This window comes from Phascolarctos cinereus, unplaced genomic scaffold, assembly GCF_003287225.1.
Source record: "Phascolarctos cinereus isolate Bilbo 61053 unplaced genomic scaffold, phaCin_HiC Scaffold_1;HRSCAF=81, whole genome shotgun sequence".
Taxonomy (NCBI): domain Eukaryota; kingdom Metazoa; phylum Chordata; class Mammalia; order Diprotodontia; family Phascolarctidae; genus Phascolarctos; species Phascolarctos cinereus.
This window is the reverse complement of record NW_027555514.1, coordinates 108,342,418-108,355,751: the sequence shown is the minus strand read 5'-3', so window position 1 is coordinate 108,355,751 and position 13,334 is coordinate 108,342,418. Positions and strand designations below refer to the sequence as shown.

General features: G+C 36.0%; 1 protein-coding gene across 2 annotated transcripts in view; it reads left to right on the top strand.

The window, feature by feature from the left end:
- The window catches only part of NUP205 (nucleoporin 205), a 92,436-nt gene that overhangs the window by 71,098 nt on the left and 8,004 nt on the right, over positions 1-13,334 (top strand). For both annotated transcript variants that reach the window (XM_021002355.2, XM_021002356.2), the window contains exons 35-39: positions 1,215-1,341; positions 4,020-4,096; positions 6,576-6,701; positions 6,841-6,967; positions 11,610-11,776. In XM_021002355.2, the coding sequence (XP_020858014.1) occupies positions 1,215-1,341; positions 4,020-4,096; positions 6,576-6,701; positions 6,841-6,967; positions 11,610-11,776 (624 nt within the window). The remainder of the gene's footprint in view (positions 1-1,214; positions 1,342-4,019; positions 4,097-6,575; positions 6,702-6,840; positions 6,968-11,609; positions 11,777-13,334) is intronic.

Genomic DNA, 13,334 nt, shown 5'->3' with positions numbered 1-13,334 from the left:
AGTTTGCTGGATGTGATATTGTGGTTAATGGACAGAGCAATTAAGTGGAATGCGGTAGATCTAAGGATATATTTTGTGAGGGAATAAACTTTAAATTTTTAAAAACTTTAATTTTTTTTTCAATTAAAGTGAATAGAGAACTGGCCGCTGAGTCAGGAAGATGTGAGGTGCAGGCTGAATCGCTGATACATACTGTCCATATGACCCTGAGCAAATCACCTAACCTTTCAGGGTCTCAGCTTACTTTCAAAAATGGAATGGCAAAATGATTTCTGATTTGTGTTGGTTGAGGATTTTATTTTTTCAGAGTTCCTTATGCTAATGAAATAACATCTGGATCAACTCTGTATTTACTACTCTATGTATTTCACTTACTTCCATTGTCTTGGTATAGGAGATATTTACAAAATCTGAGTGGGTTATTACTTTATAGGATGTGGTTCCTGCCCTTGAGAAGTCTAGATTTTTATTGGGGAATCAAGATTTAACATGCATGAAATAATTAAAGAACAATGTGTCATAAAGTGTTATTGTGGAAAGCAGGGGTTGGAGGTGATAATGGAATCCATTTTTGCAGATATAACTAGTATATGTTAAGAGGGGACTTGAACCCAGGTCTTCCTGACTCTAGTCTATGCCATGCTGCCTCTCTGCATACAAGTTAAAAGGTAAAAAACAAAACAAAAAAACAAACCCAAACCTCCTGGCTTCATGGTTTGCCCACTCCTGCAGTGCTAAACAGCAGTAAATTCTTTTTCATTCTTCCTCTGATTTTCTCTATTAGCTTAAATAAATCTTAGCCTATAAGTTTCTTTATCTATGAGAATGGAGATGATAGTACCCTAAACTTTCTGTTATCCGATGAATTAGCATCAATTCCAGGAATACTATTAATTCTATTTAAAAAAGTAAAATCTGTTCCAAATAAAATTTGGAGAAAGAACATGTAAAGTGCAAGGGTTTTAGTAGCTTTTCTTTCTGTTTGCAGCAGACGTTGATCTGATTCAGTGGACGGACTTTATTTACCAGGAGCTCCCTACATTGATGAAATCATAGATTGGATCTGAAAAGTTCTTGTGTTTAATAATTCTGTTTAGTTTATTGAAGGGCATGGCTAATTATCACCAAAAACTGTACTATGATAATTTATAAGAAAACCCCTCACTTGTATTCCTTTCTTTTGCTTTCTTCCTTTCATTCTCACTTCAATTTAGGTGTTGCAGTTTCTCATCTCCCACTCTGACACCATACAAGCAATACTACGCTGTCAGGATGTCAGTGCGGGCTCCCTGCAAGAGCTAGCCCTCCTCACAGGAATCATCAGTAAAGCCGCATTGCCTGGTGAGCTAATTGTGTTAAATGGACATTTAGTACTCTCTTATAGATTCAATGTTTTTTTTTAAACATTGATGGTATATGATTTATTTGAAATTGATGCCAGTGATATTATTTTGCTCATTTAACTGAAATGAACAAAAATAGTAAATCTTTGGCAATATGATTACATGGATTTAATTTCCTTTGATTAAACTTTTTTGATTAAACTAAAGACTTATGGTTATTGTGAAAAGGTGGTATTCAGAACAAGAAGCCACTCTGATGTGATTATGAAGTGCTTACTGTGTGTAAATACTATATAATAGTTGCTTTAGGGATGGAAGACGTAGAAGGCATGGTCCTTGCCTTTATATGACTTAGCCTAGTTAGGAAAACGTGAAACAACTGGGGAACAAAGGAAATGCAAAATATATGACATCTTAAGACACTGTGTGAGTTGGTTCATTTTTCCTCTCCTCTAATTTCCATTTGCCTCACTGAGGAACATGTCATCTGAGTTGGCAAACTACTTGCTTCTGCCTTCATTTTCCATGCTTTTGGTCCCTGTGTACTTCCTGCTTGGAATTCTTTCTCTTCTGTCTGTCAAAATCCTAACTGTCTGTCAAGATCTATTACAAATTCTGTCTCCTCTATAGAGCTTTCCCTCACCTACTCTAGGCCACACCAGTTTTTCACTTTCTGAATTCCTATAATACTTGTGGTCCTCCATACAATTTAGCATTTGATTATCTTCTGTAATATATGGTAGCCCCTTCCTAATTTTCTAGTTTTGTTATGCTTTACCTCCCCTCCATGTACTCTGTGATTCAGCTATGCTGGCCTACTTGCAGTTCCTTGGACGTGACATTCCTCATCTTTTCTACTGGCTGTTTCCCATTCCGGGGATGGTCTTCCTCCTTACCTCTACCTCTTAGTTTCTCTGGCTCCCTTCAAATATCAGTTCATATCCTACCTTTGATAGGAAACATTTCCCAGTCTCCCAGCTGTTAATACCTTCCCTTCTAAGATTACCTCCCAGCTACACTGTAAATATTATTTGTATGTAGTTTTTTTTACATATTGTTTCCCCTCCCCTGCTTAGAATCTTTCCTTGACAGCAAAGGCTTTTACAGTTCTTTGTATCCCTAGTGCTTAGGTACCTGACACATAGTGGGTGGATTGTTCTATATGTGTATGTTTTATCTCTCCAGGTTGATAAATTTTTTATGAGAATTTAAAGTGCTTATGCCTTGGACTATTGCAGTAGTTTCCTAATTGGTTTCCCTGATTCAAGTCTCTTCCCTCTCTAATGACATCTGCACAGCTGCCACAGAATTATTCCTGAAGCACATTTCTACCCAAGTATGCCCTTTGCTCATTAGATGGTCCTATGAATAAATTCCAATGGCTCCCTGTTGCTTATAGGATCAACTGTACATTCCTCTGTTTAAATTCCTTTACCTTACCTCAGACTTCCTCTCCAGCCTTATTCTATACATCTCTTCCTTTCCCACATTCTGTAGTCTATCCAGACTTGGCCAGCTTACTGTTCCTTTCATGGGCCTCTCCACAGGCTCTTCCCATGCTGGAAATATACTTCTTCCTCACTTCCACCTTTTAGAATCACTAGTTTCCTTCAGAACTCATCTTAACTTAACTCATCTTAAATACCACCTCCTCCATGAGGCCTTCCCTTCCAGTCAGATACAGAGCAGATGCCACATGCTGAGATCTCAGAGGGATAGCATTACTTTGCCAGTGACAAAGTCTACATTACGTACATGCTAGTGGTAGATCATTGGTGTGGAGTTGAGGTCAAAGAAAATAGGGAACCTTAAATTTATAAAGATGAATGGATGAAGAGGAAGAACATGAACCTGGTGCTGAAATTATCCAGGAAGCTAGAATTGAATCCATACTGAAAAATTAAGTGGAAATGTTTTCATTTTTGTTGTTTTTTTGGTTAGGCAGTGGGGTTAAATGACTTGCCCAGGGTCACACAGCTAGTAAGTGTTATGTGTCTGAGGCTGTATTTGAACTCAGGTCCTCCTGACTCCAGGGCTGGTGTTCTATCCACTGTGCCACCTAGCTGCCCCAGGAAATGTTTTTTTTAAAAGTATTAGCAGTATTTTAATTAGAGAAAGAACATTTATATTGCAAAATTTGTAGATGACAAGAAATTCTTTAATTCTTATTTTTTTGGTATTTCAGACTGTTCTTCAAAAATAATTTTCCTGCTGAATTTTGATGTAATTAATTTTTTGTGACGAGTATTTCTGAAAATTTCCTCAGAACACTTTTAAAAATAGCCTTTTACAGTCAACTTTGTGTCTCAGGAGTTTACTTTTTGTATAACCTCAGCATTTTTTTTTTGTGGTGAGGCAGTCAGGGTTAAGTGACTTGCCCAGGGTCACACAGCTAGTGAGTATCATGTGTCTAAGGCCTGATTTGAACTCGGGTCCTCCTGACTCCAGGGCTGGTAGTTTATCCACTGCACCACCTAGCTGCCCCTACTCTTAGCATTTTCATGTGATGTTATTTCTTCTCATATCATGAGCACTTATATTCAAATTCCCTAAAATACCTGTTTCTAAAGTCTATCTAGGTACATCAAGGGTATATAAATATTAGAAATCTGATAGTATTTTTCATTTATTGATTATAAGATTATAATTAAAAAAATATCCTTATGTATTTTGTAGGGGTGCTAAGTGAACTAGATGTTGATGTAACCGAGGGGTCTCTGATGGAGCTACAAGGTCACATAGGGCGATTCCAGGTAATTCACTTTGTTTCTTTAGCAATAATTGTTCCTTGGATAAACCTCTTTGGCTCCAGTACTGCCACTTTTCAAAGATTTCACTTTGTTTCTTTTAAATGCTATGTTTCTTTTGGAGAACATGTGTGAAGTCTGTTCCACATTCCAAATTTGACTCCCATATTCTAAGTTACTGTGCCAGTTTTATGTGATGACAACATCATAAAAGTGAACTTAGATATGTATCACAACTCAGTAATGAAAGCCAGATAATGGATGCTATACTTGTTTAATTGTTCTAGTTGCTTTTAGATTCAGGTCCGTTAGAAAGAAGACTGAGGTTTCATATTGTCCACTTCACCTTGTCAGTCCTCATATTATGGCCTATCTTCATTCCCTTGAAGAAAAGCGAATATTTTATGGATACTCTTTTTAAAAGCATCATTGTCACTTCCCAGTGATTCTACTTCCCTCCAGAAATAGAACCCTTCCATATGATGAAGAAATATAGTTAAATATATCTAATACCCATCAGATTGGCAAAGTTGACGAAAAAGGAAAATGATAGTCCTACAGGGTCTGTGAGCAAACAGGCACATTCATACAATATTGGTGGAGCTTTGAACTGGTCCATTCTTGAAAGCAATTTGGAAGTATGTCCCAAAAGTCATTAAATTGTAACTTTTGACCTGGTGATACCACTTTTAGGTGTAAGAAGTCGAAGAATGAGGAGAAAGGGACCCCATGTGTATGAAAATACTTCTACAATCCCTTGTTGTGATGGCCAAACTTGAAAACTGAGGGGATACCCCTCATTTGGGGAATGGCTGAACAAGTTATGGTATATGAATGTTATAGAATACTATTGTGGTATAAAAAATGTTGACGGAGATGAAAGTTTCAGAGAAACCTGGGAGGAAAAATGTATGGAGTCAGAGTATAGTGAACTAATTTTTTTAAAGATATGGCCAATTTGAGAATTTGGTTTGTTTGACTGTACATGTTTGTAACGGATTTTTTTTTCCTTTTTTCCATGGTAGGAGAAGGTGGGAGAGAGAATTCAGATCTTTATTTGAAAATAAAATAAAATTTAAATAAAAAACTGAAAAAAAGAAATACAGTTAAACAAAACAAAATATACATTGGTTATATCTGACAATAGCTGCCTTACTCCACACTTATAGTTTTACTGCTCTGTCAAGCCTCATTCCCTTTTAAAGAGTTTGGTGTCTCTCTACCTTGTAAAATGTACCTATGTCTTTTAAATCTAAATAAGCTATCAGTAAAACTAGTTTTCTATAACATGCCATTTTTCAATCATTCTTTACATTTTGGGTTTGAAGGTGTAGTTATATGCATCAAAAACATATTTTTATACTTCTGGTATGTGTGGCTGATGATTTTTCTCTTTCACTTCAAAATATTTGAAAAGCAAATATGTCTGTACAATTGATTACATGATAGTTTGACTTTTAGGTCTATTTATCTTGAAATTCAGTCATTAAACATCCCATTTTCTACTCACGGGTAGTTTGTTCCCCCTCCCAGCATCTCCTATATTTGCTTAATTAAAATGCACTTGTTATCAGAATGAAGGGAAGACTTTTGCTGTTAATGGATCATTACGTAAGCAGTAAGAAAGTTATATAGCTCTTATATCTGTAAGAGTCACACACAAGAGCCTTAAAATAGACATTTTACAATTGAAAACCCTCTCATTAATTTTGATGAAATAAGATGCACATGTTATAATGATGATAATAATAATAATAGTAGCTAACACTTATATAGTATCTTTATGGACCATGCACTATGAAAAGCACTTTACAAACATTACCTCATTTCATTGTTCCAGTAACCCTGTGAAGTAGGTGCTGTTATTTTCCTCATTTTACAGCTGAGGAAACCGAGACAAGCAGAGGTTGAGTGACTTGATGCCTATATATAGTAATTCATTTTATGTATGTAGGCTAGCCACATTGATAACCTGTGTTTAGAACTGTCTGGTCTTCTCATCTGTCTCTCATCTGAACTATTCCAGTGAACTCCTAATTGGTCTCTGCTTTGAGTGTCTCTAATCTATCCTCCACACAGCTGCCAAAATCTTTTTCCTTAATGAGATCCTGGTCCAACCACATCATTCTCTCACTCAATAAACTCCAGTAGCTCCTGTTTCTTCTAGCATCAAATTTAAATGTCTCTTTTGTTATTAAAGCTGTTCCCAACCTGGCCCTTACCTGCCTTTCCAGCCCCTTCCTTCTCTCTGTGGTCTAGCTAGATTGGCCTTCCCGCCATTTCTCACACATGGCACTTTCTCCATCTCCCATCTCCTGCCATATTTGCAGTGGCTATTTCTCATGCCTGAATTTCACTCCCTTCTTGCCCCCACCTCCTTCAGTATTCAGCACAAGTGCCCCCTTCTACACGAATCCTTCCCTAAACCACCTTGTAGTACTCAGTGATATATCAACTAGAAATTTTGTTCCTTTTTGTTTTTAAGCGCCAGTGCCTAGGACTACTAAGTCGCTTCGGTGGTTCAGATAGACTGCGGCAGTTTAAGTTTCAGGATGGTGTGGAGGGAGATCGAATGAACAAGAGAGATGAGATTGAACTGGCTATGCAACAGGTAAGAGGAATAAGGATTTTGGAAGAGTATTCTTTAAATTGAGGATCATGTGATTTTAATAGTTTTAGAAATTAGGTGGTGGCATTATTATCCTTTGAGACTGGATTTCAGTGATTTGCCTGCCATTCTTCCACTGTAGATTTGTGCCAATGTCATGGAATATTGCCAGTCACTCATGTTGCAGAGTTCTCCGACATTTCAGCATGCAGTGTGTCTCTTCACCCCTAGCCTTTCTGAAACCATTAACAGAGATGGACCACGACAAGGTGGGAATTGTTACTCTATTTTCTAAGTTTGGAAACTTGAGTTTGTTATTGAAATGATTACAACAGAGTTCTATTGTTATTTTAATGAGTGAGATAAATAATATTCTAAGTATGTCCCTTACTAAGACAATGCTAAAGTAATCATAAATACAATTGGTTTTTAATTATAAATCCAATTTGTGTAAATGAATTAGAATAAAGAGGGAAAAATATAACAGTCCTGAGCCTGCAGATTCTAGGGTGGGATAAAATTATCCTACCTAAGAGATATTGGCGAGATTTTAAAAAATGTATTTGTGTTAGACTCAGGGAAAGGTTGAATAGATCAGGCCAGCTGTGGTGGGGTTTGGGAACATACATGAGAATAGATGAAATTCATGGATTTCTTGGGCACAGGATTATAGCTGGCCTTTGCTTCAAGTGTCTGGAAAGTGCAGTTTCAGTTAGGAGCCACAGGTTGTACTTTGAGCACAGAAATTAAAGACAAGGCTTTCCCAAAGACCTGGGGCAAATAGCTGGTATTGGGGAGAAACTGTTTCAAGCCATAAAAGCCATTCATGTGTTAAACTAGATCCAGTTACTGAATATTGTTCTTAAAATTTTCTTAGCTTTTCATAATTTGACCTCTGAAATCCTTTGTGGTGATTAAAGTAAATTCTGTACTTCACATTTGACTAAGCGTTTTTGACATGCTGGTGACCCAAGCAGGGATGTTTGAGGTGTGGTGCAGGTTTGTGGGCTGGGTTAGGGTGTTCTCTCAGGGTGTTCTCCAGAAGTCTTCCATTCATGAAATGGTGGAAGAAAGATTCAGTAGCAATTCATGGAGCTTTGTGTATGCAATTTCACCATGATAGCTAAAACATTTGGGTTTTCTCGTCTGTATCAGCAAATATTTATGATGCTAAGTCAGAATCTACTGAATGAGATAATTCACACATTTGACAGGAAGATATTACGCTGTTGAAATTCACTTTTCTATTCTTAAGCCATGTCCATCTTCCCCTACCATGTATAAATTAAGCTAAGTACAATGACTAGGCTAATCATTGGTGACTGCCAGATCATTAACTTTGCCATTATCCAGTGATTCATTTGAAGCATTCCTAGTTTTATTTGCATATTTTAAAACATGTTTTTTTAAAAAAAAACTTTTTATGAGATTTTAGCCCTGACTGTTCCATTAAGTTAGCTGTGTGATTTTAGGTAAGTTTCTCTCTTGGGGTCTCAGTTATCTCATTTATAACATGAAGGAGTTGTACCAGATTACTTCTAAAGTTCTGTGATTTTGAAAATCACATTAGAAGGTTGGAGAAGTTTCTTATTGCCCTGTGGAAGATCCAGTTACTTTACTTGAGATGAAAATACTGGTATTCCCTGACTGAGCTGGTGCCATGAGGTGAATTGTCTCATCCCCCTCTTCCAGACACTTAACTTTAATGTTCGGTGGAGGAAAATACTTAAATTATTTGAAATTGATGTTATATAGTACCTTTCTTGACTTGGTTTGGTAATTCTACCTGCTTCTAGTTTACCCTAAGATCTTGCTTTCATCATTCTCATAGTAGTGAGAGCAATACTTGCTGTTACCTTATATTGAGGTTGGAACTGGACCTGTGATTTCTTTGGTATGGGAAATTCCCAGGTGAGGAAACTTCCTCCACCCATGACTTTGTCAGGGTCTCAGACGGGTTAGTATGTGTTAGAGGACTTGAACCTAGGCCTTTCTGCTTTGAGAGGTCTTTCCTCAATGCCTACAGTGAGCTTTTCTAGGCTAGCTGTATGTGGCAGTTTATTCTCTTATAGGCACTGGGCAATAAATTTGAACAAACTACTACCAGATGGATGGGTTACATGGGCTGGTCTCACAATCTCAGCAAGAAAATTTCCATAGGTGCAGTTGATTGAGTACCAGGTCATAACTTCCATTCATTTGTGCTCTTTTACATAAATGTAGAATTATGTATTAAAATAAACCAACAATATTAAGAACTATTTATTAATATTGGTGTGAAATTATAAAGTATACTTTTAGAGCCAGATTTGAATAAATTTCTGTATCTGGTATTTATTAAGCAGCTACTTAAAAGCCAAGCCCTGTGCTAAACACTCATACAAATACAAAAGTGAAGACAGTCCCTGTCCTTGAGGAACTCACACTTTAATAGGGAGAAATAAAACATCTGGCAGGATGATACCGAGGAGGGATATTTTGACTTGGAAAGGAGTGAAGCCTTGGAAGTAAATTGACATGCCATTTCCTGAAGTAGCAATAGAATTGATTTAATTATGGTTCAGAACTGAAATGTTTCTTTATCTTACTGTTAATACTCTCTACTTAATTTATCCTGTTTATTTGCTCTAGGTCTAAGTAGAGTAAATGTCAGTTGACCTTGAATCTTTTCTTGTAGACAAAACCCCACAGAGTATAAAAATAGTTCTCAACTCTGGCCTCCATTCTTCAAAGCAGCTTGGTACCAAAATCCTTCAATGGAGGTTTTTCTCCACTCTTTTTAAGGGAAACCTTTCAAAGTCTGCTTATGATTTATCACAGGGAGAGAATTCATATTCCACTTAGCAGTCTCACAATTTCCTTTCCCTCTAACAATCTAATAAATTCAATTCTGTTCTCTTTTCACCAGGTAAAAACTGACTTTCTAATTATAAGAATAGAAGAGAGATGATGAGCACCCCATGAGTGAATGTAGGCAGTAGTGAATCCTCTGTGATTCTGTTTTTCCCACAGGGAAAGGTAGTTGTTTCTAAAAGCCAACCCTTAATTTGCCCAAACTCTTTTTTTTTTGAGAGCTCAAAATAAGAATTTTTTTCTTTGTTACTTCTGGAGTTTTACAATCTATCCTTTAATGGACTACTCTGACACAAATTACTTTTAGAGAGATTGTGCCCTTTCCCTCCTACACTTAACTCTCCAAATCACATTTAAATATATGGTAACAAAGTTTTTAAAGATTTATAAAAAGTGATTTCTTCCTGTTGACTTTTCCCTGTAGAATAGAAGTTTAATAGAAGAACAAAATTTGTATTTCAAGCAGTTAGCCTTTGGATACATGTCAGTACAGTTTTTGGTTTGAGGATTCATTTTCATTCTTATCTTTTTGGTTATGAGAAATTTGTTCCTGTTCTTTGAAACCAGAAAATGAAACAAATTATTTTGGATTAAGCTTAATTTGTATTAATATTAAATTTGGCAAATGACAAAAATTGTGACGAGTTTCTCTGTGCTGAACCAGCACAGTTTTTCTTATGTTGAAAGCCAGTTAAGTTTGTAGATTATTAGCTATGTGACCCTGGGCAAGTCATTTACCCTGTTTGCCTTAGTTTCCTCAACTGTAAAATGAGGATAATAATAAATTCACAAGGTTGTTGTGAGGATCAAATAAGATAATATTTTTAAAGTTGTTAGCAAATGCCTGGCACATAGTGGGCACTATATAAATGCTTATTCCTTTTCCTTCTCCTTTATTTTGATGTAATTCAGTTTAACAGAAATTTATTTTGATTTGTTTTTTCCCTACCCCACTGCCATAAATATTTACTTCCAAGTTGGATAAAGTGGAACTTAGATGTTTTAGAACATTAATAACTTTTTACCTGTCCTTATACAGGATTTATTGTCCATTGTGAACAAAAGGGCTTTTCCTTCCCTCCCCAAAATAAATAATCCAAGCTGAAAGTAAAAAGTAACTTTAAGATGATAATATAATAAACAGGATGAGAGAAACAAAAGTAGAAATGAACCTAGCACAAATAGATTCCTAGAATCTTGAACGTTGGAAGGTATCTCAGAGAGCATCTAGTCCAGGGTTGGGGAACATGTGGCCTGAAGGCCACACATTCCTTACAACCCTGACCTAGTCCAGTCTACACTTGAACTCTGCAACATTCCTGACAAGTTATAGCTTGAAGACCATTGATGTAGAAAACTCAGTGCCTTTTATATTGATCCTAAAGTTTCCTCTAGATAACTTTTATCCATTGGTCCTATTTTTACCCTCTGTAGCCAAGGAAAGCAAGTATAATCCCTCTTCACATTACAGTCCTTTAAGCAATTGAAGACAATTTTTGTAGTCCCAGTTGTTATCTTCTCTAACAAGTCACCTCTAGTTCCTTCATTTCATCTTCATAAGGGAGAATATTATGGTAGAATGGAAAGGTCATTAGACTTGGAGTCAACAAGGCTGAGATTTGATTCCTGTTCTAATTCTTGTTATCTATGTGATCATAGACAAGTCATTTAATCTCCCTGAATCTCAGTCTCCTCATCTTTAAAATGAGGACAGTAATTCCTATAGTACCTTTCCTTCAAGGATTGTTGTGAAGATCAAATGAGATATTGTAACTTGTTCTGAAAAACTAAGTGCTATATAAGTATCAGCTTTATTATGATATAATGTGATTTCTTGTTCCCTCACCATACTGTTTGCTCTTCTTTAGTTGTTTTTAGTGATATAAGGAAGCATATTTGTCAGTGGGAATATAGTAGCTGTGAAATCTGTTTAATATGGCACCTCTCCCTCTGATTTGATTGGTTTCCCATGCATTAAAATTGGTCATTATAGATGTTGATTAATGTACTGATATAATTGTGGGTTAAATATTCTTCTATTTTGTCATTTCTCCTTAGACACTCAAGCTCCAGTGGTTCCATATTGGCGTCTTCCTGGCGTAGGCATTGTTGTCTACTTGCTGAAACAAAGTGCTAATGATTTCTTCACTTATTATGACAGTCATCGACAGAATGTCAACAAACTACAGAATGTAGAACAGCTTCCCCCAGATGAGATAAAAGAAGTGTGTATTCTATAATAAACTGCCTATCCTTATTGGGGAAAAAAGAAATTGAGAAAAAAAGTTTTCTGGATAAAGAAAAGGGATACTGTTCTTACAGATAACTGAACAAAGATGAGAGATGAAGAATGACTCTAAAAATGATGAGACTGGTTCTGATGTGCTGGTTATGGAATCAGGCTCTAATGTTATGGTTGTACCTTGTAAACCTAGCAGTTCTTTAGTCAGATGTGATGTGGGGAACACCTTATCATGGAACCCACCTGCCAGTCTGTGGGATTTTACTTTTGAATAAATATTTTCAGGAGCTTATAGTCTAAAATCTGTGCTGAGGCAATCAGAATTTTTAGATAGCTGCCTTTCCTTTAAAGGTGATTTTTTAGGTAAGCTTTCAGTATGCCTTTATCATTTTCATTAAGGTGCTTACAGTCTAAATAGGATATCCTATGAAAATGTGCATTTTGCATATGGGTCCTCTTTTTTCTTTCTGCCAAAGGCATTAATCATTAAACATCACCTTATAATGTTTGTTATAGAAAATGTATTCATTTTGCAAATATATACTGTATTCCTATATGTATATGGCATTATACTAGGTTTAATGGACAATATAAAGAAGTCTGACAGGGTCCTGAGTTCCTGACATGCAGATGTGAAAAGTTAAACAGTATCATAAGGAATTATAATTTAATAACAATAATAATGATGATGAGCTTATTATGGGCACCAAAGAAGAACTTACTATAGGAACAAGGACTGACACCAAAGGTAGTGTTGTGTAGGATTAGTCATTGTAGAAAATTTCTTATGACCAAAGCACAACTATATGTTTTCCATCTCTACTCTACCACAGCAACTCTGTGGGTCAATAATAGCTTATATCTCACTATCACTTGAAACTGTAACACTTTTAAGGTTGTGAATGGTGAAATTTTCCTCCCTGACCATCATCTCTCATCATTATATTTTCCCTATAGTCATACTTTTTCTGAACTTTAGGTCAATGCAGTCAAACATTTAGGTGTCTGCTTTGTGCAGTCTGCTGCTAGGTGCTAGTAATACTTTTCACACTGATAAAACTGGTTTATGATTAAAGAAGTAACCTTATTATAAGGGCTAGACCTAAACTTATTCAAATACTGATTACTACTTAGTATATATCCTATAGAAATGTTAATAGAAGTTCATTTATTAAAGCTCTGAGCTTTAAGAATTAGTTAAAACTAAAAATTCATTTTCAGAAACAGTATTTCCTCTTTCCAATTTTGGAGGTTTTGTGATATTATCTTGCTTTGCTGATTCCTTTAGTTGAGTTACTTAGTCCTCTTTACTCAGAGTATTATTCTGAATTAGTCTTCTGATAAGTCAATGATCAGTAATTTATCAGGTTTATCAAACAATTTTGATATACTAAAATCTTCCAAATGAGGAGGCTTGGGTATATGCTTTGGTGGATCTGTGATCTCATCAGTGTGAATATTCTTTCACTATCAGGATAGCAGACATACTTGTATCTGTTAAGCTAGCAATTAAGCTGTGAAAAGAACATTGAGTACCTTTA